The 24,005-nt window shown below is 40.0% G+C and overlaps 2 protein-coding genes across 6 annotated transcripts in view; one reads left to right on the top strand and one right to left on the bottom strand.

Annotated features, from left to right (window-relative positions):
* Window positions 1-893: 893 nt before the first annotated feature.
* Window positions 894-14,192, bottom strand: tmbim4 (transmembrane BAX inhibitor motif containing 4). Its single transcript, XM_088348652.1, has 7 exons — window positions 14,036-14,192; window positions 12,512-12,620; window positions 8,387-8,492; window positions 7,265-7,298; window positions 5,615-5,732; window positions 2,830-2,875; window positions 894-2,764 (listed from the first exon to the last, which is right to left on the bottom strand). The coding sequence occupies exons 1-7, from the start codon at window positions 14,124-14,126 to the stop codon at window positions 2,558-2,560; spliced, it is 711 nt and encodes a 236-aa protein (XP_088204778.1). The 5' UTR covers window positions 14,127-14,192; the 3' UTR covers window positions 894-2,557.
* Window positions 14,065-24,005, top strand: part of msrb3 (methionine sulfoxide reductase B3) — a 23,262-nt gene continuing 13,321 nt past the window's right edge. Inside the window, exons 1-4 of one of the 5 annotated variants that reach the window (XM_088348658.1) lie at window positions 14,065-14,214; window positions 14,468-14,561; window positions 14,631-14,709; window positions 19,993-20,145. In XM_088348658.1, the coding sequence (XP_088204784.1) occupies window positions 20,070-20,145 (76 nt within the window). In that variant the 5' untranslated portion in view covers window positions 14,065-14,214; window positions 14,468-14,561; window positions 14,631-14,709; window positions 19,993-20,069. Of the gene's footprint in view, window positions 14,215-14,339; window positions 14,710-17,506; window positions 17,619-19,992; window positions 20,146-24,005 lie in introns of those variants that run through there. The other 4 variants (XM_088348655.1, XM_088348653.1, XM_088348654.1 and 1 more) reach the window with 4 other exon arrangements.

The following is a 24,005-nucleotide window of genomic DNA, read 5'->3' as shown; positions in this document are numbered from 1 at the left end:
CACAAATAAACATGACTTAACAACATGTTATTTGAGAAATGCAGATAATTTCTTCCTCATGCCATGAGGCTCTTTAACTCCACCCGGGGAGTAAAATCCCACATTAAACCCCACCCCTACATTTGCATACTACCCTATTTTTATTACAGTATTTTCCGTTGCATACTCTATAGCGAAACGTTATATTGGGTATTTTTGTATTCTACATCTTTTATTTTATTATTTCATTTTTCAACACAAGGATACTGCTGGAAGTGTGAATTTCCCTACGGGGATGAATAAAGTATCTACCTATCTATCTACACGGAGCAGAGGAGGGGGGGGGTCGCTACCGTAAAGCCTCTAAATAACACAGCGTGCAACTGAAAATGTCCGAATTTCACCTAAAAATGCACATGAAAAAAAAACAAAAAAAATTCCGTACGCTCCGTAAACAACAGGCTTATGAGGTGCCATTTCTCACGATAATCTAGAAATGCTATGCATACATGGAATCAACTAGCACGGCGGCGCAGTGGTTAGCGCTTGTGCGGCACAGTTCATGTCATGGGAACCTGTCGTGGGTTCAAATCCAGCTCCAGACTTCCTGTGCGGAGTTTGTATGTTCTCCCCGTGCTTGCGTGGGTTTCCTCCGGGCACTCCGGTTTCCTCCCACATTCCAAAAACATGCATTTCAGGTGGATTGGCCGGTCCAAATTGTCCCTAGGTGTGAATGAGCGAATGAGTTGTCTGTCCCTGTGTGCCCTGTGATTGGCTGGCAACCAGTTCAGGGTGTCCCCTGCCCACTGCCCGGAGATGGCTGGGATGGGCTCCAGCCCCCCCCCGCGACCCTAATGAGGATAAGCGGTACGGCTAATGAGATGAGATGAGACATTTGAATTTTGTAGTCAAACTGCTGCTCACACAAAATCTCATCTTTTATTTTCCCCAGAGAAAAAATTAAATTACAACAATGTGGAACACAAGCGGAGTCAAAAAGCCGTACAACATACATTATTTCGAAAATCGTTGTTAGTAGTGCACTGGAACAATAGAATTTGATGGTAAAATGGTAAATCGTCTGCATCTATATAGCGCTTTTCAAGTCAATGAAGACCTCCCAAAGCGCTTTACAATGTGCTTCACACTTACCCATTCACACACACACTCACACACCAATAGGGAGTCAAGTGCCATAAAGCGAAAAAGTAAAAAAAAAAAAGTACATCAATTTCATATTTTTAGCATTGAATTTGATTCAATTTAATGTAATGCAAAAACATAACAGATTACATCAAAACCAGATACATTTTTATCTTATTAATTCATGTTGTTGATGTGAATACAGTATTACATTGACTCCCAGAAAATTAAAGAACATGAAAGAATGTACAGTGGAACCTCGGTTTTCGAACGCCTCTCAGTTCGAACAAATCGGTTCTCGACCAAAAATTTCGAGAAATTCTTGCTTCGCTTATCGTTCAAAAAATCGGAGTTCGAACGCCGGTACGCTAGGGGCGATGCTGAGCGGCGTACGAGTGTAGATTGCCCCTACCCCTCGTGAAGAACTGTTGTCACGGCAACGCGCACTCCTTTTCTGCTTTCGTTTTTCAAAAGCTGTGAAGGGAGTGTTTTAACTCCTAATTATGCGTCGGAAGAAGGTCGGTGCAAGCAGCAAAGTTGCTACAGGTAAAAAAAAGAAGAGTAGTGCGTACAACTATTGCATTTAAGAAAGAAATAATAGCAAAATACGAAGAAGGTGTGCGAGTTTCCCTTCTTTCAGGAATAGAGCATGGCTTCTGCGGACCGGTAAGAAATCCTATTCATAATTCTTTTCTTTATTCTTTAACCGCTCAGCACTTGTTGTGGAGACCCGGGTGCTAAATGACGTGTAAATGACCTGATTTTTTATTTTTACACAATCATGTTAGCTAACGCGAACGTACGATTAGCCTGGGTTAGCTTCATGTTTACGTTCGTTGTGAAAATTCAGGGTGTTGGAACGGATTAAAATGATTTTACATTACTTTTAATGGGAAAAAACGACTTCGGTGATTGTACAAATCGGTTTTCGTACAAAGAAATGGAACGGATTATGGTCGAGAACCGAAGTTCCACTGTATATCATTAGTGCAACCTCTATTAATGCAAAACAATAAACATGAAAACATTAAATCTCTTATTTTGGTCACGATTTTTTTGGATCAAATCTGTACAGGAATAACATACGGAATATTGCACATATGCAGATGATGAAGTTTTAAAAATGTAGCGAGATACATTATATCATGTAAAGTTCAAAAACAAATGCAAATTTAGACCTATCTGGCACAAATGACAACATATGACTATATTTAATTATATAGATTCTTCAGAATACACCCATGCATCCATTATCTCCACCGCTTATCCCCAGTAGGGTCGTGGGGGTGCTGGAGCCAATCTAGAATACACCCTTTTATTATAATTTTCCTAAAAGCGGCAAATGTGCGACCTAACGTTAAACCAAAGACAGTAAGATACCCCAATTAAACTCACAATCAGAAAGAATATGATTTCAAAATAAACGCCAGCCTTCTTAGTGTTTCTTCATGGAATCCAGGATACGCAGAATGTGAAGGAAGAGATTGACAATGTCGAGATACAGATTGATGGAGGCCAAGATGTGTTCCTCGGGGGAGAGCTGCTTCATCAGCAGGTGGGTGTCGTAAATAATGAAACCGCAAAAGACGAAGGCCCCGGCCCCGGCGAACAGCAGCTCGGTGCTGTCGCTGTTGAAAAACACCTGCGAAGAACACTGTCATGGCATCCATGCGCTTTAAAAACAGAAGTCATTGTGCTGATGCTCACCTTCATGACACTTGCGATCAGGAGGATCCACAGGCAGGAAAATAGCCTGCAACACGGAGAAAATCACACACACACTCATTATTAACAGTCATCTTCCTACACACTGGCCGAAAAAAAGCGTGCCGACCATTTTCTCAACCGCATCAAGCTTTCTTATTCCACTTTCACCTCTTCTTTACACTTTACACCAACCATATTGAATGGATGCACGAGAACTATCAATCCATCCATCCATGCATTTTCTGCACCCTTTATCCACAGTAGGGTCGCGGGGGTGCTGGAGCCCATCCCAGCTATCTTCGGGCAGGGGACACCCTGAACCAGTTGCCAGCCAGTCGCAGGGCACACAAGGACAGACAATTCCCTCGCTCATTCACACCTAGGGAAAATTTGGACCAGCCGATTAACCTGACATGCATGTTTTTGGAATGTGGGAGGACACCGGAGTGCCTGGAGGAAAACCACGCTAGCACGGGGAGAACATGCAAACTCCACACAGGAAGGTTCGATCTTATGACCTCAGATTCTGTGCCGCACATGCGCTAACCACTGCGCTGCCGGGATCCACGAGATATAAAACAATAAAAACGTCAAAGTTCTTAGTGTGCTAGAGATACAGTGCAGTGTGTTTACACACGAACTAGGAAGTAGAAGCCAGATTTCTTATTTGGGGTGGATGCTGGGTGACCTCTCACAGCGCCACACGCCGATAGTGGTAGAAAGAAGCACAACAGTAATGTCCTGTACTCGGAAAAAGATGCACACAATACAAAATCTAAGTTTCAGCAATGCTCGGATTTTTTTCGACATCCCGAAAAAAAATAATCGCATCTACCGTTTTACCTTGGATTTAACAATGAGCGTGTAAATATTTTTGAGACAAACTGGTGTCGGGTAATATGTAGCTTACATTTTGGGACATGAAGTTCTTCCCATTTACAATTTCCCACTAGGAAACGCTACCTTAATTTCTTACATGGCCCTAAATAAAGGTCCAGAATTGGTAAATAATCCTTGCACTGATACACTTTTAATATTTTAGGTGTAGCATGAAGAAAACCGTTAAAAATAAATATATAAATACATACCGTAAATTCCGGACTATAAGCCGCTACTTTTCCCCCCAAACGTTCAACCCTGCGGCTTATTCAGTGATGCGGCCAATTTATGTCATTTTTCTAACGGCCGCCAGCGGCGCTCGAGTACAAAAGGTAAGATTTAGAGCGGTGGAATATATGCGCAGAGGAAGACTGCAACTTCTTAGCTTGTGCACAAATTAAATTAGCGTAGACATATCCTCATCATGCAAATTCCAAAAAGAAAGGCACACGATGCAACTTTCAAGCTAAACGCGATCAAGCAGTCCGATAAAGAAGGAAACAGAGCTACTGCACGTAGACTTTACTTTGCGAGCGTGTTGCTAGCGTGTTTTTGAATTAGGGAGCGTGGGACGACGTCTATATGACAAAGTCTCTTTCCCATACTGAAGGAAGACGACTTTGATGACGTCAATTATAAGGAGGGGGATGAGGATGGTTTACCGGGATTTCTACATGTACGGTATGTTTTTTTTACAGACCCGTTTACTGTGTTGCGAGCGTGTTGCTAGTAGCGTTTTGCTACCCTTCACAGGCACGGTTTGGGATGAAAGTTATAATATTATTATTAAAGCTTTGAAAACTCTCTCGGTGTACCGTCTTTCTTTGTAAATAGGTGTAACCATGTATAATATGTATTTGCAACTGTAAATTTTTGTAATGTATTTATTTTAGAGACTTATTCTGATATGTTTTCCACGGGCGAATCAAAAAGAAGGGGCGAAAACAACGGGGGCTGACGGGAAGTGGAGTAAAGGTGAGACAAGTTTGTGGACGCAGCGGACAATAGTGGATATATATTTTTCCCACCCTTACCTTTGGAAATATACATTTTCTTCCCTTGGATTATTTTCAATGGGACCCGGACTCTGCAGGTCTGCATCAAACCTTAAGTACCGGTATCATTTTCCGTTCATTTTGCCGGCTGTGGTGTTTGGACTGTGTACTCTATATTCAGTTACAATCACAGGACTCAAAGTCGGGTTTGGGTTAATTTTGTGATTGTGTTACATGTTTTCATGTGGGCGCATGCGGCTTATATACAGGTGCGGCTTATGTAAGTACAAAAGCGGTTATCCTCTTAAAATGTGTTGGGTGCGGCTTATAATCAGGTGCGCTCTATAGTCCGGAATTTATGGTAAATGACCAGGTTAAGCTAGTCATTTCTGTGCGTTATCTTCCATACGACTGGTTGTCCTGGGAGGGGGATTACCACTTGTGAGAACCCTTTTTAAGGTTTCTTATTTCCTTCACGCTGAGGTTTTTGAGTTTATCCTTGCCCGCATGTTGGTTTCAGATCAGGGGATTTGGATGGTGTGATTGTAACCTCTGCAGTCCTTTGAAACATTTTGTGATTAAGGGCTATACAAACAAATTTGACTTGACTTTTAGAGAGATGTATCTCTTTTTTGCACTTGCTGAGGCACCTGTCCTAATACACCTGTAAGGGGCGATAACGCTTCACATGACAACGCCATGCAGTCCCAACTGCTGTGTTGCGTTGACTTTATGATTCATATTTTCGCTTAATGCTGTTAAGAAAAAGGCAAGAATTTCAAGTATTTTCAAGCACTTCACCAAAAACTCAAACTTTTTCCTGACCTATTACACCACATTACAATTTGAGCATTTGCCCGGATTTCAAGCAACCGTCCGAACCCTGTATACACCTCTTTTAGACAACTTACGCTGCTCCAAGTTTTGTGAAATCTCTCTTGGACTGGAAAGTGTAGGCGGTCAGTCCGGTAAACACGGTGCACGTCAGGAACAAGGCTTGGAGCACGGTGGAGTATTCATAGAAGGTCACTGGAACAGATTTATTAGCACACAAGTTCGGAATATTTACGGTAATCTTGTTTTACGAGATCAATTTATTCTGTGACCAAATCCTAATTCTTACATAGCTGTGATTTTATGGTTAGATATTGCCCCCCAAAATATAATTTTGTTATCCTTTTCTACGTTGGTTGTTGGAACACTCCCCAATTGACTACCCTAACCTGGTGTAACAGAATTAAAATTGGATTGTTTTGAGTTTCTTTGTAATTCTCACAAAATCTGTGTTTTTATTGCATTACCGTTAAAACTCTTTGTTAAGCCATGGGCATGTGCGACTGTCTTTCTCGTTTGGCACTTTATGGGCTTCTGCGCTTGCTGTACCTTCAGCTCTATCACCTCGTGCTGAAAGTAAGCTGTGCCCAATATCAGTTTGGGTAAAAGATCATATTTTGGTAAATATAGGAGCTGCTTTCACAAACTATTTTGTATGTAAATGTATATAAGTTGTGCTGAGGCTAAGCGGCTGGCGGCGTTATAAGCCTTCAGTACCGTCCGTAATCATGGTAAATGTGAACTCTTTACCAAATAAGGCCGACGAACTGGCTGTGCTGGTGAAAAACATCAAAGCGTACAGGGAGTGCAGTTTGCTGTGTTTTGCTGAAAACGTGGCTCCCTTCTAGCATCCCAGACGCTAACATGGAGCTACCCGGCTTCAGACAGAGACACAAAAGCCTGCGGGAAGCGGAGAGGAGGCGGACTCGCTATCTACGTGAACACGAGGTGGTGTAACCCTGGGCACAAACATTTCCATCTGCTGCAGGGACATCGAACTTTTGGCCTAGCGTGTGACGTCATCCACTCCGCTGTTGCTAAACTACAACACAGCACCCCGAGGCCATCCCGTTAATCTGTTAATAAACAACAAAAGGATACTGCTGGGAGTGTGAATTTTCCCTACGGGGATGAATAAAGTATCTATCTATCTATCTATCAAATGATGCATAAAAAAAGCACTAATTAAAAGTAAAGTAATGCAGCTTGAAACGATGATTACTGAGATGCAACATGTCTCAATGCAACCGCGCCACGATGTGCGGCATGTTGAGTGATGTCCAGTTTTTATATTTTTGTTAATGTTTTAGATGTACAGACGCCCTAACGTCTTTGTGTTGTTTTGTTTAATGAATGCAGGCAATAAACCGAGTGACTGTGAACCCTTTTGTCGCGCATGATTGAGGGTCGTTACACTACTAGAATAGAATAGAATATACCTTTATCGTCATTGTTACAAAATGGGTTAACATATTGTGACAACGAAATTGGGCATGACACTCCAGTTTCACACATTCACAGTGAGGTAAAAAACCCAAGAAGATAAAGGAACAGAGAAGATAAGGTTATAAAACAAGGAGGATAAGGTTATAGTTATAATTTACACAAAATTTACACATGAAATGTCGGCATGTAGGATGTTACATACGGTTTGGTATCGTAAGGGTTTGTGCAATGTGCATTTGGTGCAAAAGATAGTCGATACTACAGAATGTTATTGTACTTACAAGCAGTCGCCACGGAGATCGCTTCCAGCAAAGTCTGTAAATGACACATGGCATAAAAAGCATCATTTGTAAACAATTAGTTTGTTCTGTCCAGTGTAATTTACACGGGGGATATACCGTATTTTCCGCACTATAAGGCGCACCGGGTTATAGGGCGCACCCCAAAAAAAAATAGTTTTTGGTCCTATTTTTGACACACATAAGGCGCACCGGATTATAAGGCGCTACAATGGGAACGTCGACAAAACAGTCAGATGATTCAGTCCAACTTATTACCCCCTTAACATTCCCAAAGCTTGCAAAGAAGCAAATACGTGTCTCAGACATATACAGAAACAGTGTCCGTACGATGTCACTCAAATGCATCGTTCCATCATTCGGAAGGTTAAAGTCTTGGGATTCAAGAAATGCCAACCATTCCTTAGTTTCTATTTTCTTTTTCGCTCGCAACTTTACTGTGCATATGACAATAAACACTTGGAATTGAGTTTAATTTAAAAATAGACACTCCATTCCATCCATTTATCTGCACCGCTTATCACAGAAACATCGAGTTCAGTCTGAAACAAGATACAGGGATAATATATAGCCGGAGTACCTCACCGAAGTCGTTGTGTTCATAATAATGTGCAGCCAATGTCCTCTTATATCCGTGAGTGTAGTAAATCCAGGAGAATAAAATATTTACAAATACAGTATAGTAAAAAATGCTTTCTGTATGCCGTCAACCACGTGCTATACACATTCATCTTTTTCGGCCAATTGCAGGCTTTGTTTTGCCGTTTAAGCCAATGACAGCCTGTAAATGATAAAAAGGATCCGCACCTTGACCTCCGAATAACTTTAACCAATAGTGATCGATTCAAATGATAATTGACACATTGGTTAGCCAATGAAACGCCGGTAAATAAATCCCAGCATACACCGCGGACTACTTGGCGTTCGGGGGAAAATCGAGTCGGCGGCTGCAAGTTAGTTGGAAGACTTTGCGACTTAATGTTGATCCATAAATAAGGCGCACTGTATTCTAAGGCGCATGGTCAGCTTTTGAAAAGAATAAAGGCTTTTAGGTGCGCCTTATAGTGCGGAAAATACGGTAGTTGTTCCTCGAGTTAAACTTACAAATACAAACAGCAGGTAGAGGTTGACTGGATGCTTGTGTCTATACACGGCCAAAGCGAGGAGCAGAACCAAAGAGCCCAGAGCCGAACCCAAAACAACAGCGGGGCTGCAAAATAATAGAATTACAGAATATAATGGAATTTCCTTTTATTGTCATTCTTTGTAACCATGCACACGGAACGAAATGTCGATACACCTGACCCGTACAGTTAAACAGTAGCGAGCCGATGCAGCCGCAGCCAAACAGGGCGCAGCCATTTGAGTCATTAGGTGACCAAAACCCCCAGGGAGGCAATGAGTACCAATTTTGTAAGTCTTAGGTATGACTCGGCCGAGGCTTGAACCAGCAACCTCCGAGTCTCGGAGCGGGCCCCCTACCATGATCTGCATTTATATAGCGCTTTTCAAGTTCAAGACTTGCCAAAGCGCTTTACAGTGTGCTTCACATTTCCCAATAGCGGCCGTGCGGCCATGTAAGCCGCTAACCTGCTTATTGGGGGTATTGGGGGTTCAGTGTCTTACCCAAGGACACTTCGACATGTAACACGGAGGAGCCGGGATTCGAACTGCGATCTCTTGATCCCAAGACGAGCGCTCTACCTCCTGAGCCACTGCTGCCCAAAAGACACCATGGAAATCAGATTTGAGGCCGACTGATATTTGATAGAAAAGCCCGGTTCCTCCACCCTCCAAAAAAACAAAACGACCAACAACAAACAGAGGCTATAATTGATTGTGTTCAGGGTTGGGTAGGGTTACTTTAACTGGATTACTTTCAATTACTTTTGGATTACTCCAATACCAAATACGCTAAAAAAAGACAAAAGAAACTAAATATAAATAAAATGACTACATTTTGTGCAGCCTTGGGGAGGAACAGAATACATGGAACGGCAAAAATGATGTTGGCAAGCTGTTTGGGTTGATTTTAATTTTGTTTCTGTCGCATTTTATGTTCGTTTTTGCCGGAGATCAAAGAGATCAAAGCCAGGAGAGAAAGCTTACCACGTGTTGTGAGTCATCATTTTATTCATATTTAGTTTCTTTTGTTTTTTATTAGCATATTTGGTATTGGACTAATCCAAAAGTCATTAAAAGTAATCCAGTTAGAGTAACCCTACCCAACCCTGGTCGCATTTTATGTTAGTTTTGCCGGAGATCAAAGCCAGGAGATAAAGCTTACCACGTGTTGTGAGTCATCATTTGATTCATATTTAGTTTCTTTTGTCTTTCATTAGCATATTTGCTATCGGAGTAATCCAAAAGTAATTGAAAGTAATCCAGTTAGAGTAACCCTACCCAACCCTGGTCGCATTTTATGTTAGTTTTGCCGGAGATCAAAGCCAGGAGAGAAAGCTTACCACGTGTTGTGAGTCATCATTTTATTCATATTTCGTTTCTTTTGTCTTTCATTAGCATATTTGGTATCGGAGTAATCCAAAAATAATTGAAGGTAATCAAGTTAAAGTAACCCTACCCAACCCTGGTCGCATTTTATGTTCGTTTTGCCGGAGATCAAAGAGATCAAAGCCAGGAGAGAAAGCTTACCACGTGTTGTGAGTCATCATTTTATTCATATTTAGTTTCTTTTGTCTTTTATTAGCATATTTGGTATTGGAGTCATCCAAAAGTAATTGAAAGTAATCCAGTTAAAGTAACCCTACCCAACCCTGGTCGCATTTTATGTTAGTTTTGCCGGAGATCAAAGAGATCAAAGCCAGGAGAGAAAGCTTACCACGTGTTGTGAGTCATCATTTGATTCATATTTAGTTTCTTTTGTCTTTCATTAGCATATTTGCTATCGGAGTCATCCAAAAGTAATTGAAAGTAATCCAGTTAAAGTAACCCTACCCAACCCTGGTCGCATTTTATGTTCGTTTTGCCGGAGATCAAAGAGATCAAAGCCAGGAGAGAAAGCTTACCACGTGTTGTGAGTCATCATTTGATTCATATTTAGTTTCTTTTGTCTTTTATTAGCATATTTGGTATTGGAGTCATCCAAAAGTAATTGAAAGTAATCCAGTTAAAGTAACCCTACCCAACCCTGGTCGCATTTTATGTTAGTTTTGCCGGAGATCAAAGAGATCAAAGCCAGGAGAGAAAGCTTACCACGTGTTGTGAGTCATCATTTGATTCATATTTAGTTTCTTTTGTCTTTCATTAGCATATTTGCTATCGGAGTAATCCAAAAGTAATTGAAAGTAATCCAGTTAAAGTAACCCTACCCAACCCTGATTGTTATTGAAAACTATTTTAGACTTGGATTCAGAAATTTAGGACTTTTCTCACATATTACTTTATTTGCTTTACAATTTGTTCTTCTGTAGGTTTTCACCTTTCCTAAGACTAAGTTCCATAATATGACAGTGATTATATCCCACAAAGCATTGCCTGCCATTATCCTTTTTACAAATGGTTTTCTTTCAAGAGGGGGAAAAATACTTGATGGCGGAATTGTCAGGCTAAAAGTGGGGTAGAAACATCGCCTCCTAACCAAAAATAGTGGTATAAATATGGCTTCTTACTATTTGAAGAAGAACATAACTTAATTATTTTTGCCCGTACTAAATCGATCCTTGACTAACACTATGAGTGTTGATCCACATCAAAAATTAAATACCGTATTAACCATTTCACATCCACTGGCGCGTTGATTTTCTGAGCTTATGTATGACCCTTCTAATGGATAAAGGTCTAGACCAGGGGTGTCAATTTCATTTTAACTCGGGGGCCACACCTCATCTCATTAGCTGCACCGCTTATCCTCAGTAGGGTCGCGGGGGGTGCTGGAGCCCATCCCAGCAATCATCGGGCAGTGGGCAAGGGACACCCTGAACTGGTTGCCAGCCAATTGCAGGACACACAGGGACAGACAACTCGCTCGCGCATTCACACCTAGGGACAATTTGGACCGGCCAATCCACCTCAAATGCATGTCTTTGGAATGTGGGACGAAACCGGAGTGCCCGAAGGAAACCCACGCAAGCACGGGGAGAACATACAAACTCCACACAGTAAGTCCGGTAGCTGGATTTGAACCCACACAGGAGGTTCCCAAGACCTTAGAACTGTGCCGCCGTGCTGCCCCGGGGGCCACACGATAGAACAAAAATTCACTCTGACTAATAGATTAGAGATAGAGAAAAAAAATAGAAATGAATAAGAGAAAGAGAGGGGAGAAAAGTAGAGAGGGTGGGACAAAGAAAGACACAGACAAAGAGAGACAGAGAGAGGGAAACAAAAGAGAAAAAAACAGTGAGGGGGAAAGAAAGAAAGAGAAAGAACGATATCCAAAGAAAAATGGAAGGAGAGAAATAGAAGGAAAGAAGGAGAAAGCAAGAAAGGAGACGAAAAAGAGAGAAAAGGAAAAGAGAGCAAAAGAAGGTAAAAAGACACACAAAGAAAGAGACAAAGAGAAACAAAGATATAGAAGAGAGAGAGAGAGAGAGAGAGAGAGAGAGAGAGAGAGAGAGAGAGAGAGAGTGAAAGAAAAAAAAAGGAAGAGAGAGAGAGAGAAAAGGGGAGAGAGAGAGAGAAATACAAGTACAGAGTTTGTGAGAAGCACCTGGCTTTGGCAAAGTCTAGTAGACTAGTAGATTAGAGAGAAAGAAAAGAGAGAAATAAGTAAGAGAAAGAGAGGGAGGGAAAAGTAGAGAGTGTGAGACAAAGAAAAAAAGAGAGAGAGAGAGAGAGAGAAACAAAAGAGATAAAAAGAGAAATAGTGAGAGAGGGTAAAGAAAGAGAAATAACAAAATCCAAATAGAAATAGAGAGAAAGAGAGGAGAGAAAAGAGAAAGAGGAGAAAGCAAGAGAGAGAAAAGGAAACTGGAAAGAGAGAGCAAAAGGCAGGTTTGCTGGACGTCCAAATATCTTCTAATGAGCAACATAAAGAACAATTTTTGCACGTTTGCTGTTTACATTCGCTTGGAACCTTTTGAGGTCCATTGTGGTGCTACCAAGAGTGGGAGAAATCATACTTCTCACTTTTCTGGAATGCAGAATAAGACCGTGAATGTTGAAGTAGTTATCATTCTTTTGTGATTGAGTGTTCCATAAATTATACTTGATCAATATGTAAGAACAAAATGCGGATATATCTGAAAAGAAGTCCAAAACGTGTCCAACCTGGCATGGACGAAGTCCTTGATGGTCTGAGAGAACATAAACAGGGCGGAAGTGCCCGTCGTCAGAACGATTTGCAAGCTGAGGAGGGTGTACACCTTCCGCAGAAAATCTGGACACAAGGGTTAGAAAAGAAGAGCGGCTTCAGCGACAGACTGCTGTCACAGTCTTGTTCCACGGACAGACTGAGGAGATCATTTCTTCCTCATGCCATGAGGCTCTTTAACTCCAGCCGGGGGAGTAAAAGCCCACATTAAACCCAACCCCCACATTTGATTACAGTGTGTATTTTCCGTAGCACTATTTAAATACTCTATAGCAAAACGTTATTTTGGGTATTTTTGTATTCTATATCTTTATCTTATTATTTTATTTTTCAACACTAGGATATTGCTGGAAGTGTGAATTTCCCTACCGGGATGAATAAAGTATCTGTCTATCTATCTAGAATAGAGCTCCAGGGCTCCATGCCCTTACAAACTGTCGTATAATAATTTTACACCATTTTTTTCCCAATCATGTTTATTTATGTAGTTTAACATGTTATATTGTACATGTGTTTCCTTATATCATATATATTGTTAATGAACATTTTGTTGTGAGATACTGAGTGGCTCGACATGAATGAGGTTTATTATAAAAAAAAAAGTTCAAAAATGAAGTCGCTTGGACGTTCACTGTAGAAGGAAAAAATGCATGCAAATATAATTAAGTTGAATTTTCTAATTTAAATGATGAATTCATTTTCTGCATTCAATTCTTGTTGGTAATATACTGATTAAAGGGATAGCCACAAACCTGTCTTTTTTCGTTTTCTCCTTTTATACTTCCTTGTATTCTTAACTTCTTTATACAACATAATAATTCGTAATATAATGCATCAAAGAGTGAGCCGTTTGAGAGCTCTTTAATGAGTTGAGCCGAAAAAGCCAGTTCTCTAAAAAGAGACGGACTTTCTTTCACTACACAACTACCACGGCATGATGCATGATGGGAAACACCAAGGCGGCAGACGCATGCACACAGTAGCATCAAACCGCTCGCTTCGTTTGCAACGAAAAAAACGATACCGAGATAGAGGCTACCGCGGCGAACTCGTTTGACTTGATTGATTTGCCGTTTCGCGATAGTCGATGTATACCGGATGGTGCCCATTATTGACAAATTCGCGTTTTTCCGTAGATTTCCTTGTATGTCGTACACGTCTTAAAATGCACAATAAACGTACTTTGTACGGCAAAAACGTTCAGGTTGACAGGTATGGAAGAACTACAGTAATAGACGTTTTTATTGAGATAGGAATATTGTTCCATTAATTTAACACCCCTCCCAAGATTGCCCAAGAAATCATAACATGGACTTTAAAGTTCTACTAAACAAATATGCACGGACTAACCAAACAATTAGAATGCTAGCATCTAAACGGTATAAATTCTGCAGTACAGCTGCCTCGTTAGCTACAATCCATTTATAGGGGATCGATTCTTTTACGACAATGCCTGCGCCAGCGATCCGATCGTCACCTACCCATACGTATTTGAATACTGGCTGTAGCGACATTTGTGCCATAGTTGAAGTCGTCTTCGATCGAAGACCTTGGATATTTTTCACTGCTCATCTTTAAAAACGGCTGCGTTGTTTTGACACGAATCCTCTGGAAGGCTGATGCGGAAATGGGACGCGCTGTTATGACGTCATCAAACATGGTCGATAAACGTTTTTAACAACAAAAAATAATTCTTCGACGCCCAAATAATTATATTTTTTTTTTGTTTTTATTCTTAAGTTTTTTCGTGTTCAGTATATTTGTTTCCTATTTTTGGGATTTAGATATTTTTAAATAAATGTAAAATAATAAATGTTCTAAATGTAAACAGATAGTGGGAAAAAATGCATTCGTAATACTATACTCACTATTTAATATAACATATATGTATAAATGTTACTCTTTTTTTGCAGCACACGGGATTTGATTAAAGTTTACAGACAAAACAGCCCAGTGGAGACCTTAAATGGACACGTCCCGCAACCGAAGCTTCACTGTGGCGTAGCTGTGAGTGTCGCGGGACTCGTTACCAAGCTTGTCCGATTGTGTGTGTCTCATCTTCGGCTCATGTTTCAGAATTTCACCGAGAGACTGTCATTTGGTGATCGCAGGGGAGTTTTACTATTCATCGCGGTCCTTCTTCTACAAATTACTGGTATGAATCTGCGTGTTTCATAACCTAACAAATTCATTGTTTTAGGAAATCAAAAAACCCTATTTCGAAATGTTCTTTCAATTGATAACTTGTCTTTTTCCCCCCAGGCTACAAGTTGAATAATGTGTTAATAACGATGTTATAAATCGAGCAATTATTGTTCTTTGCTTGACATTAAGAGTTGGATTCGACGTTTCTTTGATTTTTATGCCCAAATGACAACTCAAATGTAGTTGCGTTTCAAAATGGCGACTTCGAGACGTTTCTTTATGTTGGCGCGATGTTAGCACAATGTCAAGGGATGTAGTTTACCCTTTCATACTGCTCATTTCTGTTGCGAGACAAAGTTGCTGTGACTTTCGACGTTTGGGCTATTTTAGGGACCGTCCACAAATGTTCCATTCCGTGACGTGTGTAGGAAAAAACGATATACAGTGGGACCTCGCTACTTCGCGGTTCAACGTTCGCGGGTTCAGAGCTTCGCGGGTCTAAAAAAATAATAATAAAATAATATTTTTTAAAAAAGAATATATATATATATATATATATATATATATATATAATTTTTTTTTTTATTTTTTTTAAAGCATTTTTGAAGGGGCGTCGCTACTTCGTGGTTCCACGTTCCTTTTCTCTCTTCCTCTCTGTTGCTTTCTCCTTCTTCTTTCCCTTCTCTTTTCCCTCCTTTTCTCTTTCTCTCTATTTCTATTTGGATTTTTTTCTTTCTCTCTGTCTTTACCCCTCTCTCACTATTTCTCTTTGTTTCTCTCTCTCTCTCTCTATTTCTCCCTTTCTTTGTCCCCCCTCTCTACTTTTCCCTCCCTCTTTTTCTTTTATTTCTTTCTTTCTTTTTTTTTCTTTCTATCTACTATTCTGGACCCCGGGAGAATGTTTGTTCTATCGTGTGGCCCCACGAGTTAAAATGAGTTTGACATTCCTGGTATAAAGTATAAAGTGTGTCTGAACTTTTCAGAAAGTGGGCCGGATTGGGTCCGCTGAAAATGAGTGAGGGTCGACCATTCAGCCTGGAATTCTTTGAACAGTCTTTAGTAAAACAAAATATTAAGGTTTGCAGTGCTTGGGGATCAACCTCATAGCTGGCCTTTGTAGCAATTTCATTTGCAACTGTCTCGTTAAAACGGCTTCCAGTTGATTCGAGTTTTTACCAAAGTCTCTTGGCAAATTAGGCAAACACAGTTGTTTTTGATTTCCGTGAAAAAAAATCTTCAATTTCCATTAGTCCTGAAAGTGGCGGCCCTCACAGTCAGCTTTCATTTTTAAATAAAACTCGCATTCATGTCTTGTACAAATTTATTTCATAATGCAGTTAACATTACTGCCGGGCCACATTTTATTATTTTGATTCCAGTAAAAATTTCTTAGCGGGCCATAACTGGGCCCAGGGCCGGATTTCTGGAAATGTTACTATACAGCATTGCAATAAATAATACCTTAAAATAAATCTGTTGTTTATTATAAATCATAGTGGCTCTAGTTGCAGAAAAAATAGTTTCCGGAACTTCTACAAGTCAAAACCTATTAAGTAATATTGTATTTTTACCATGTTAATTCTAATTAAAATCAGAAAATACTTTCACTATAATTATGTAATATTCAAATACATTTTTTTCATCAAATATATTATAACTTCTAATCAAATGACTTCTTATTAACTTACAAAATTAAAATCTCATCTCATTAGCCGTACCGCTTATCCTCATTAGGGTCGCGGGGGGCTGGAGCCCATCCCAGCCATCTCCGGGCAGTGGGCAGGGGACACCCTGAGCTGGTTGCCAGCCAATCGCAGGGCACACAGGGACAGACAACTCATTCGCTCATTCACACCTAGGGACAATTTGGATCGGCCAATTCACCTGAAATGCATGTTTTTGGAAGGTGGGAGGAAACCGGAGTGCCCGGAGGAAACCCACGCAAGCACGGGGAGAACATACAAACTCCGCACAGGAAGTCTGGAGCTGGATTTGAACCCACGACAGGTTCCCATGACATGAACTGTGCCGCACAAGCGCTAACCACTGCGCTGCCGTGCTGCACCAAAATTAAAATGTTCATCAAATTATATACCGTTTTCAGACAAAACAATGATATTATATAATAGAACAATGCTTAAAATAAGTTGTTTTATTTGGGAAATTAACTCGAGACTTGTGAAAAGTAATCTCTTTATTAAGAAAAATGTTTTTTCTTTTAAAGTACATTTAAAAAAAAGAAATTGTTTTATTCAAAATACAATAATTAAAATTATTTACTTATAAAACTTCAATTTTTAATTTGCAATTTAATTTCAGAAACATTAAAAAATAATAATCTCCCTAGCAGTAGCAAAACCCTTGTTTAAAAACCAACGCATTAAACTATAATAATCTAGATTTAGAACACGGGAGATCAATCCTTCATGGTCCAGAAGAAAGCGCTTTTCTTGTGTTTAGCATAACGTCTTTCATATTCATGACCAACAGGTGTCCAGTTTCTTCAGGAATATGGTGGAACAATATAGAGCCTAAGACGGTCTCACTGCACTTTTGAGAACTATTCATATTCCAAAATGAACTCTATTCTCCAGAAACCAATGTAAGTAGTTTAGGAACCCCCTTCCTCCCACAAAGGAAAACCTAAACAATGCTGCCAAGGGTGAACTTGTAATGCTACACCTCCGCCTTCATTTAATGTGCCTTGAGCTATTAATATTTAAGTTCTCTGTACATGTTACCAGGTTGCTGTACAATAAATTGGGGATCAGGAAAAATAATCTAGCGTACTCTCTGTCTCTCTGTAGCGTGACTATCTCATGGCCGCTCTACTCAGGCGTGGGGTCTTCCTGGCTTTGCATCTCACTAGGCAAAGCACCAACTCGGTTTGCGGCCCTGCAGTATCTGCCATACGGCTAGGTAGAGTCCTTTAACCTCAGTTTTAGTAGAAAGACCACAATCCATCCCCTGATGGACCAACCCAGGGGTAGGCGAACCTGGTCCTGGAGGGGTGGACGGCCTGCATGTTTCTGGAGGTTTCTCTTCTCCGGCTCTATTGTTAGCTCAATAGCATGATGGTGATTGGACTCTCCTTTAGTGAGGCAGAGAAACTTCATAAACATGCAGGACAGGTGACCCTCGAGATCCGGGTTCTCCCACCCCCGATGTAGTCCGACCAAACATCATTTTCGAGGTATCTGTTTATTCTCTACACTGCTCCTCCTGTTCAGGAAGCGGACTTTTTTGGATTTGACTTCCACGACTGGTCATCAGTCATTCACATGGTCTACCACTTTTTAGGGTCGTCTCTAATTTGTCAGAAGCGAACCCACGCTTGCCTGCACGGAAGTCCGGCGAATGAAACCACCACATATTTGTAATTGATGAATTGATCTTAATATGTGAGCCTCCAAAAAAACTATTTTTTTAAAGATGCAAGGAAGAATGGGCCATATTTTCAGTTTCTTGGTGCGTGAAACTGAGATATATGCCCCGAGCAACTTACAGGAAAAGGTGGTGCTACCAAAGTTTTAATGCCAGGAGGGCGAACAGTATTCCACGATCATCTATAATACATCCAATAAACAAAGCCACTGAACTGATAACCAAATACCCCTTGTCCCTTCTACAAGAGACAGGCACTGAACAAGCTGCGGTCAATCATGGACAATTCATTACATCCACTACACCATCATCTCCAAACAGAAGAGCAGCTTCAGCCACAGACTGCTGTCAGTCTTATTCCACGGACAAACTAAGGAGATCATTTCTTCCTCATGCCATGAGGTTCTTTAACTCCACCTGGGGGAGTGAAAGCTCACATGAAAGCCCACCCCACATATCCATATTACCCTATTTCTGTTACAGTGTGTATTTTCCATAGCAGTATTTATTACTCTATAGCAAAACGTTATATTGGGTATTTTTGTATTCTATATCTTTATTTTATTATTTTATTTTCCAACACAAGGATACTCCTGGAAGTGTGAATTTCTTTACGGGGATGAACAAAGTATCTATCTATTATCTATCTAAACATCTAGACATCTATCTATCTAGACATCTATTTAGACATCTAACTATCAATCTAGACATCTATTTAGACATCTAACTATCTATCTAGACATCTATCTATCCATCTATCTATCCATTTAGACATCTATCTATCCATCTATCTATCCAGACATCTATCTATCTAGACATATATCTATCTATCCATCTATCTATCTAGACATTTATCCATCTATCCAGACATCTATCTATCTATCTATCTAGACATTTATCCATCTAGACATCTATCTAGACATCTCTCTATATATCTAGACATCTCTCTATCTATATAGACATCTATCTGTCTCTATCTATCTATCTATTTGGACATCTATATCTATCTAGACATCTATATCTATCTAGACATCTATCTATCTATCAAGACATTTATCCATCTAGACATCTCTCTATCCAAACATCTATCTAGACATCTCTCTATCTATCTCTCTATCTATCTATCTATCTATCTAGACATTTATCCATCTAGACATCTCTCTATCTATATAGACATCTATCTATCTGTCTCTATCTATCTATTTAGACATCTATATCTATCTAGACATCTATATCTATCCAGACATCTATCTATCTATCCATCTATCTATCTAGACATTTATCCATCTAGACATCTCTCTATCCAAACATCTATCTATCTATCTATCTAGACATTTATCGATCCATCTAGACATTTATCTATCTATCTATCTTTCTAGACATCTATCTATCTAAACATCTATTTATCTAGCTCGACATCCATCTAGACACTTATCTGGACATCTATCTATCTATCTATTTAGACATCTATATCTATCTATCTAGACATCTATCTATTTAGACATCTATATCTATCTATCTACAAACCCACCCTCTTCACTTCTCTTCAAAAAGAGTCCTTCCATCGCTAAACCACCAAGTTTGGAGGACCCCCAGGAGGTGAAGGGCCCCCATGTAAATGAAGCCATTGTCCGCTCCTGTTTTATGTCACGGAGCAACAAAAGGCTCTTTATGACTCAGAACGGGAGCCTCCTCGTGGTTGTCACCTCGCTCTTGATGTCAATAGTCATCTTGCTTTCCTTTTTAGTTCTGAAGACGTATATATCATAGTACGATCAGATAAAATTCGACTTCCGGTGTCCTAACCATCGCAATCTTTGTCCGGCATCCCGAATAACCCCGCTTGGATGTTCTGACCTCTTACAGTTTGTCTTGTTATCTCTGCTTGTGTCTGCTCCTCCTCACCCAGCCCAGGCCTTGTTGTAAGTCCCGCTGTGGAAGGTGTTTTGATTCTAGTGCCGGTGGGAGTGTCTCTGGTCAGCCGCCATGTCGGGCTTCAATCTTCTCCATCTCATAAGCAAGAGTCAGCCTGTGGCTCTGAGGTCCTGCAGTCTTCCCTCAGGTCCACTGACTGGGTGCCGTGTGCCTGCCGTGCTCTGCCACGCTTTCTAAAAAACGGCTTCATTTTTGGCTTGTGTGTCAGCATGTTATAACAGTCTCACTGTGTGTGTGTTGGAGAGAGTGTGCGCGTGTTTATACAGTCGTATGCAAAAGTTTGGGCACCAATGTTCCCTCTAATTTTCCACGGGTCTGAGCGTTCACACAAAGTCGGTGAGCAACCATAATCCCAAGTGTAGCAAGATAATTAATTATCAAACATGTCCAAAACTTGACATCAAGTTCCATTTTGCTGAGTTTCCGGCAATGCAAAATGATTTTTCTCTTTTGAATGAATTGACTCATGTACGATTGCAAAGCTTGTACGGCCTACAAACGTCGTTTGTTCTTACAATTCTTTCACAAGATTTCTTTTTATTTCCTGATAGATTTTGTCGCATAATATTCACATTTTTGGGGGCTTATTGAGTCGGTTGCAAGATACAGAACTGTACTTAGTCACATTTTTTAGAGGAAGTACAATGTTGGCAACAAGATTCACTTGATAGAATTGGAAATTATTTGAATGCAACACAAACTTTTTCTTTTTCCGTGTTTTTTTCTGCTTTTTTTAAAATTCCTTTAAAAAAAAGTCTCATTGTAGTTTTTTTTCCGAGCTGTTACTTTTTTCTTTTTGTTCTCCATTTACTTTTTTCCTACGTTTCTTTCTTTTCTTTTTTTTTCTGGCTTTCTTCTAAATTTTTCCTTCTTTTTTTTCTCTTCCTTTTGTTTCTTTTTTCACAGCTTTTCACTACTTTTTCATTTTGGTATTTTTTTCTTTTTTGTTCTATTCCCCCCTTCTTTTAAGTCATTTTGTGCATAGTTTTACATAATATTTGGTCATGTTGGGATGAAAGAAGCAAAAACAACCTGAGGAGCCGTTTAGGACCCGAAAGAGCCGGTTCCTTTTAGTGAGCCGAGCCGAAGAAGCCGGTTCTCGACAAACTTTACTAACTTTACTTAACTTTGTTCTACTTCGACTCGACTTCAAAATACTGCATTTAGGACACAACGTAAGTTAGTAATTTTGAGCCCTCATTTTTGTGCGCTGGCTAGATTTTTTTGTGCACTGGGAACACTGGGCACCCCTGATCATTTTCAAGGTTTTCCTTTATAAAACTTTGGTTGTTCGGATCAGCAATTTCAGTTAACTATATCAAATAGCAGACAAACACAGTGACATTTTAGAAGTGAAACGAAGTTCTTAGGATTTACAGAAAATGTGCAATAATTGCTTAGACAGAAGTAGGCAGGTGCATAAATTTGGGCACCCCATAAGAAAAATGACATCAACATTTAATAGATCCTCCTTTTGCAGAAACAACACCCTCTAAACGTTTCCTATAGTTTCCAATAAGGGTCTGGATTCTGGTTGAAGGTATTTTGGACCATTCTTCTTGACAAAACATCTCCACTTCAGTCAGGTTTGATGGTTTCCGAGCATGGACAGCCCGCTTTAAATCATACCACATATTTTCAATAATATTCAGGTCTGGGGACTGAGATGGCCATTCCAGAATATTGTACTTGTTCCTCTGCATGAATGCCATAGTAGAATTTGAGCAGTGTTTGGGGTCGTTGTCTTGTATCCAGCCCTGGCGCAACATCAGCTTTGCCACTGATTCTAGAAAATTGTTCGCAAGAATATGTTGATACTGACTGGAATCCTTGCGACCTTCAACTTTAACAAGATTTCCAGTACCTGCACTGGCCACACAGCCCTACAGCATGATGGAACCACCACCACATTTTACTGTGGGTAGCAAGTGTTTGTCTTGGAATGCTCTGTTCTTCTTCCACCATGCTATGCTCCTTGTTATGTCCAAATAACAAAATTTTAGTTTCATCAGTCCACAGCACCTTATTGCAAAATGAAGCTGTCTTGTCCAAATGTGCTTTAGCATACCTCAAGCGACTCTGTTTGTGGCATGTGCGCAGAAAAGGCTCTTGCCGCATTACTCTCCCATACAGCGTCTCCTTGTGCAAAGTGTGCTGAATAGTTGAACGATGCGGAGTGACACCATCATGTTGTACGTCTTCCGAGCTGGTCTGTGGGTTGAGTTCGACTGTTTTCAACATCCTTTGCCTCTGTTAATCCAAGATATTTCTTGGCCTGCCACTCCGGGCCTTAACTAGAACTGTGCCTGTGGCTTCCATTTCCTCACTATGTTCCTCACAGTGGAAATTGACACCTTAAATCTCTAAGATAGCTTTTAGTATCCTTCCCCTAAACCATGATGTTGAACAATCTTTGTTTTCAGGTCATTTGACAGTTGTTCTGAGGCTCCCATGTTGCCACTCTTCAGAGAAGATGCAAAGAGGAGAGGGAACAACTTGCAAATGGCTGCCTTAAATACCCTTTCTCATGATTAGCTTCACCTGTATGTAGGTTAAGGGTCAATGAGCTTACCAAACAAATTTTGTGTTCCAATAATAGTCCTAAAGGTATTCAAATCCTTAAAACAACAAGGGTGCTCAAATGTATGCACCTGCCTACTTTTGTTTAAGTAATTATTGCACACTTTCTGTAAATCCTATTATCTTCGTTTCACTTCTCAAATATCACTGTGTTTGTCTGCTATATGATATATTTAACTGAAACAGCCAATGATTTTTAAAGGAAAATCTTGAAAATGATCAGGGGTGCCCAAATTTTTGCATACGACTGTATTAATTTCCTTAAACCTCCCTGGGAAAACCAATCTCACTGATGATTAACCGTCTAAATGGAGGTCTGATGAAACGTAGAGGACCTCAATTCTTCAGACGAAGCGGGGTTTAGTCCCAGTGAGGTTACGAATCTGCCGATTCTGGCTTTGTAGATTTCTGTTGATTTGGTTGACTCCTGAAGCTATCAGGACAAAATGAGATGCAATGCTGGCTGCAGCCAACAGGGGCACTGCTGACTCGATCAACTTCCTTGCGGTACAAAGAAGAAAACACGTTAACTGTCGAAGAAATCTGTTCAATACCCACTTTTTTTTGCTCAATGCTATGTTTACAAAATGCAACTAGCTTAAAACAAAATGGAAAAGTGCTATTTTTACAAGAATTTGCTCCAAGAATTCACTTGATATGCTTTCTGCTTTAGTCTGTTGTTTGTCTTATTCGCTCTCACGCGTAGAACCGAGGCGCTAACAATACAAAACGGTTCACCGCTTGGCTTCCTTGCAGCTTGCACGCACTGAGTGGGTCAGATTTTGTCGGACTAATTCATGCACCTAGATTATAAGTTTGTTCTCTGAATGTTAAAAATAAAAATGAATCTTTAGGTCATATCTTTAGCAGGGCTGCAACAAACAACTGATTTAATAGTCACTTAGTCAATTATTTTTTTCTTAACTTTAGCATCAAGTTGATTGTAGTTGTGAGCAGGGTTGGGTAGGGTTACTTTAACTGGATTACTTTCAATGACTTTTGGATTACTCCAATACCAAATATGCTAATAAAAGACAAAAGAAACTAAATAGGAATCAAATGATGACTCACCACACGTGGTAAGCTTTCTCTCCTGGCTTTGATGTCTTTGATCTCCGGCAAAACGAACATAAAATGAAAATAAATCCAAAAAGCTTGCCAACATCATTTTTGCCGTTCCATGTGTTCCGTTACTCCCCAAGCCTGCACAAAATGTAAGTCATTTTATTCCGATTTAGTCTCTTTTGTCTTTTATTAGCATATTTGGTATTGGAGTAATCCAAAAGTAATTGAAAGTAATCAAGTTAAAGTAACCCTACCCAACCCTGGTTATGAGGCAAATAATAATAAACACAATAGAATAAGTACTATGAAAATACACATTTTATTGAACATACCGCGGATTGG

Source organism: Urocampus carinirostris, chromosome 11 (genome assembly GCF_059441175.1).
Source record: "Urocampus carinirostris isolate Australia breed hairy pipefish chromosome 11, RoL_Ucar_1.0, whole genome shotgun sequence".
NCBI classification, from domain to species: Eukaryota; Metazoa; Chordata; class Actinopteri; order Syngnathiformes; family Syngnathidae; genus Urocampus; species Urocampus carinirostris.
Note: the sequence above shows the minus strand (reverse complement) of the source record. Positions and strands in the feature narration are given on the sequence as shown.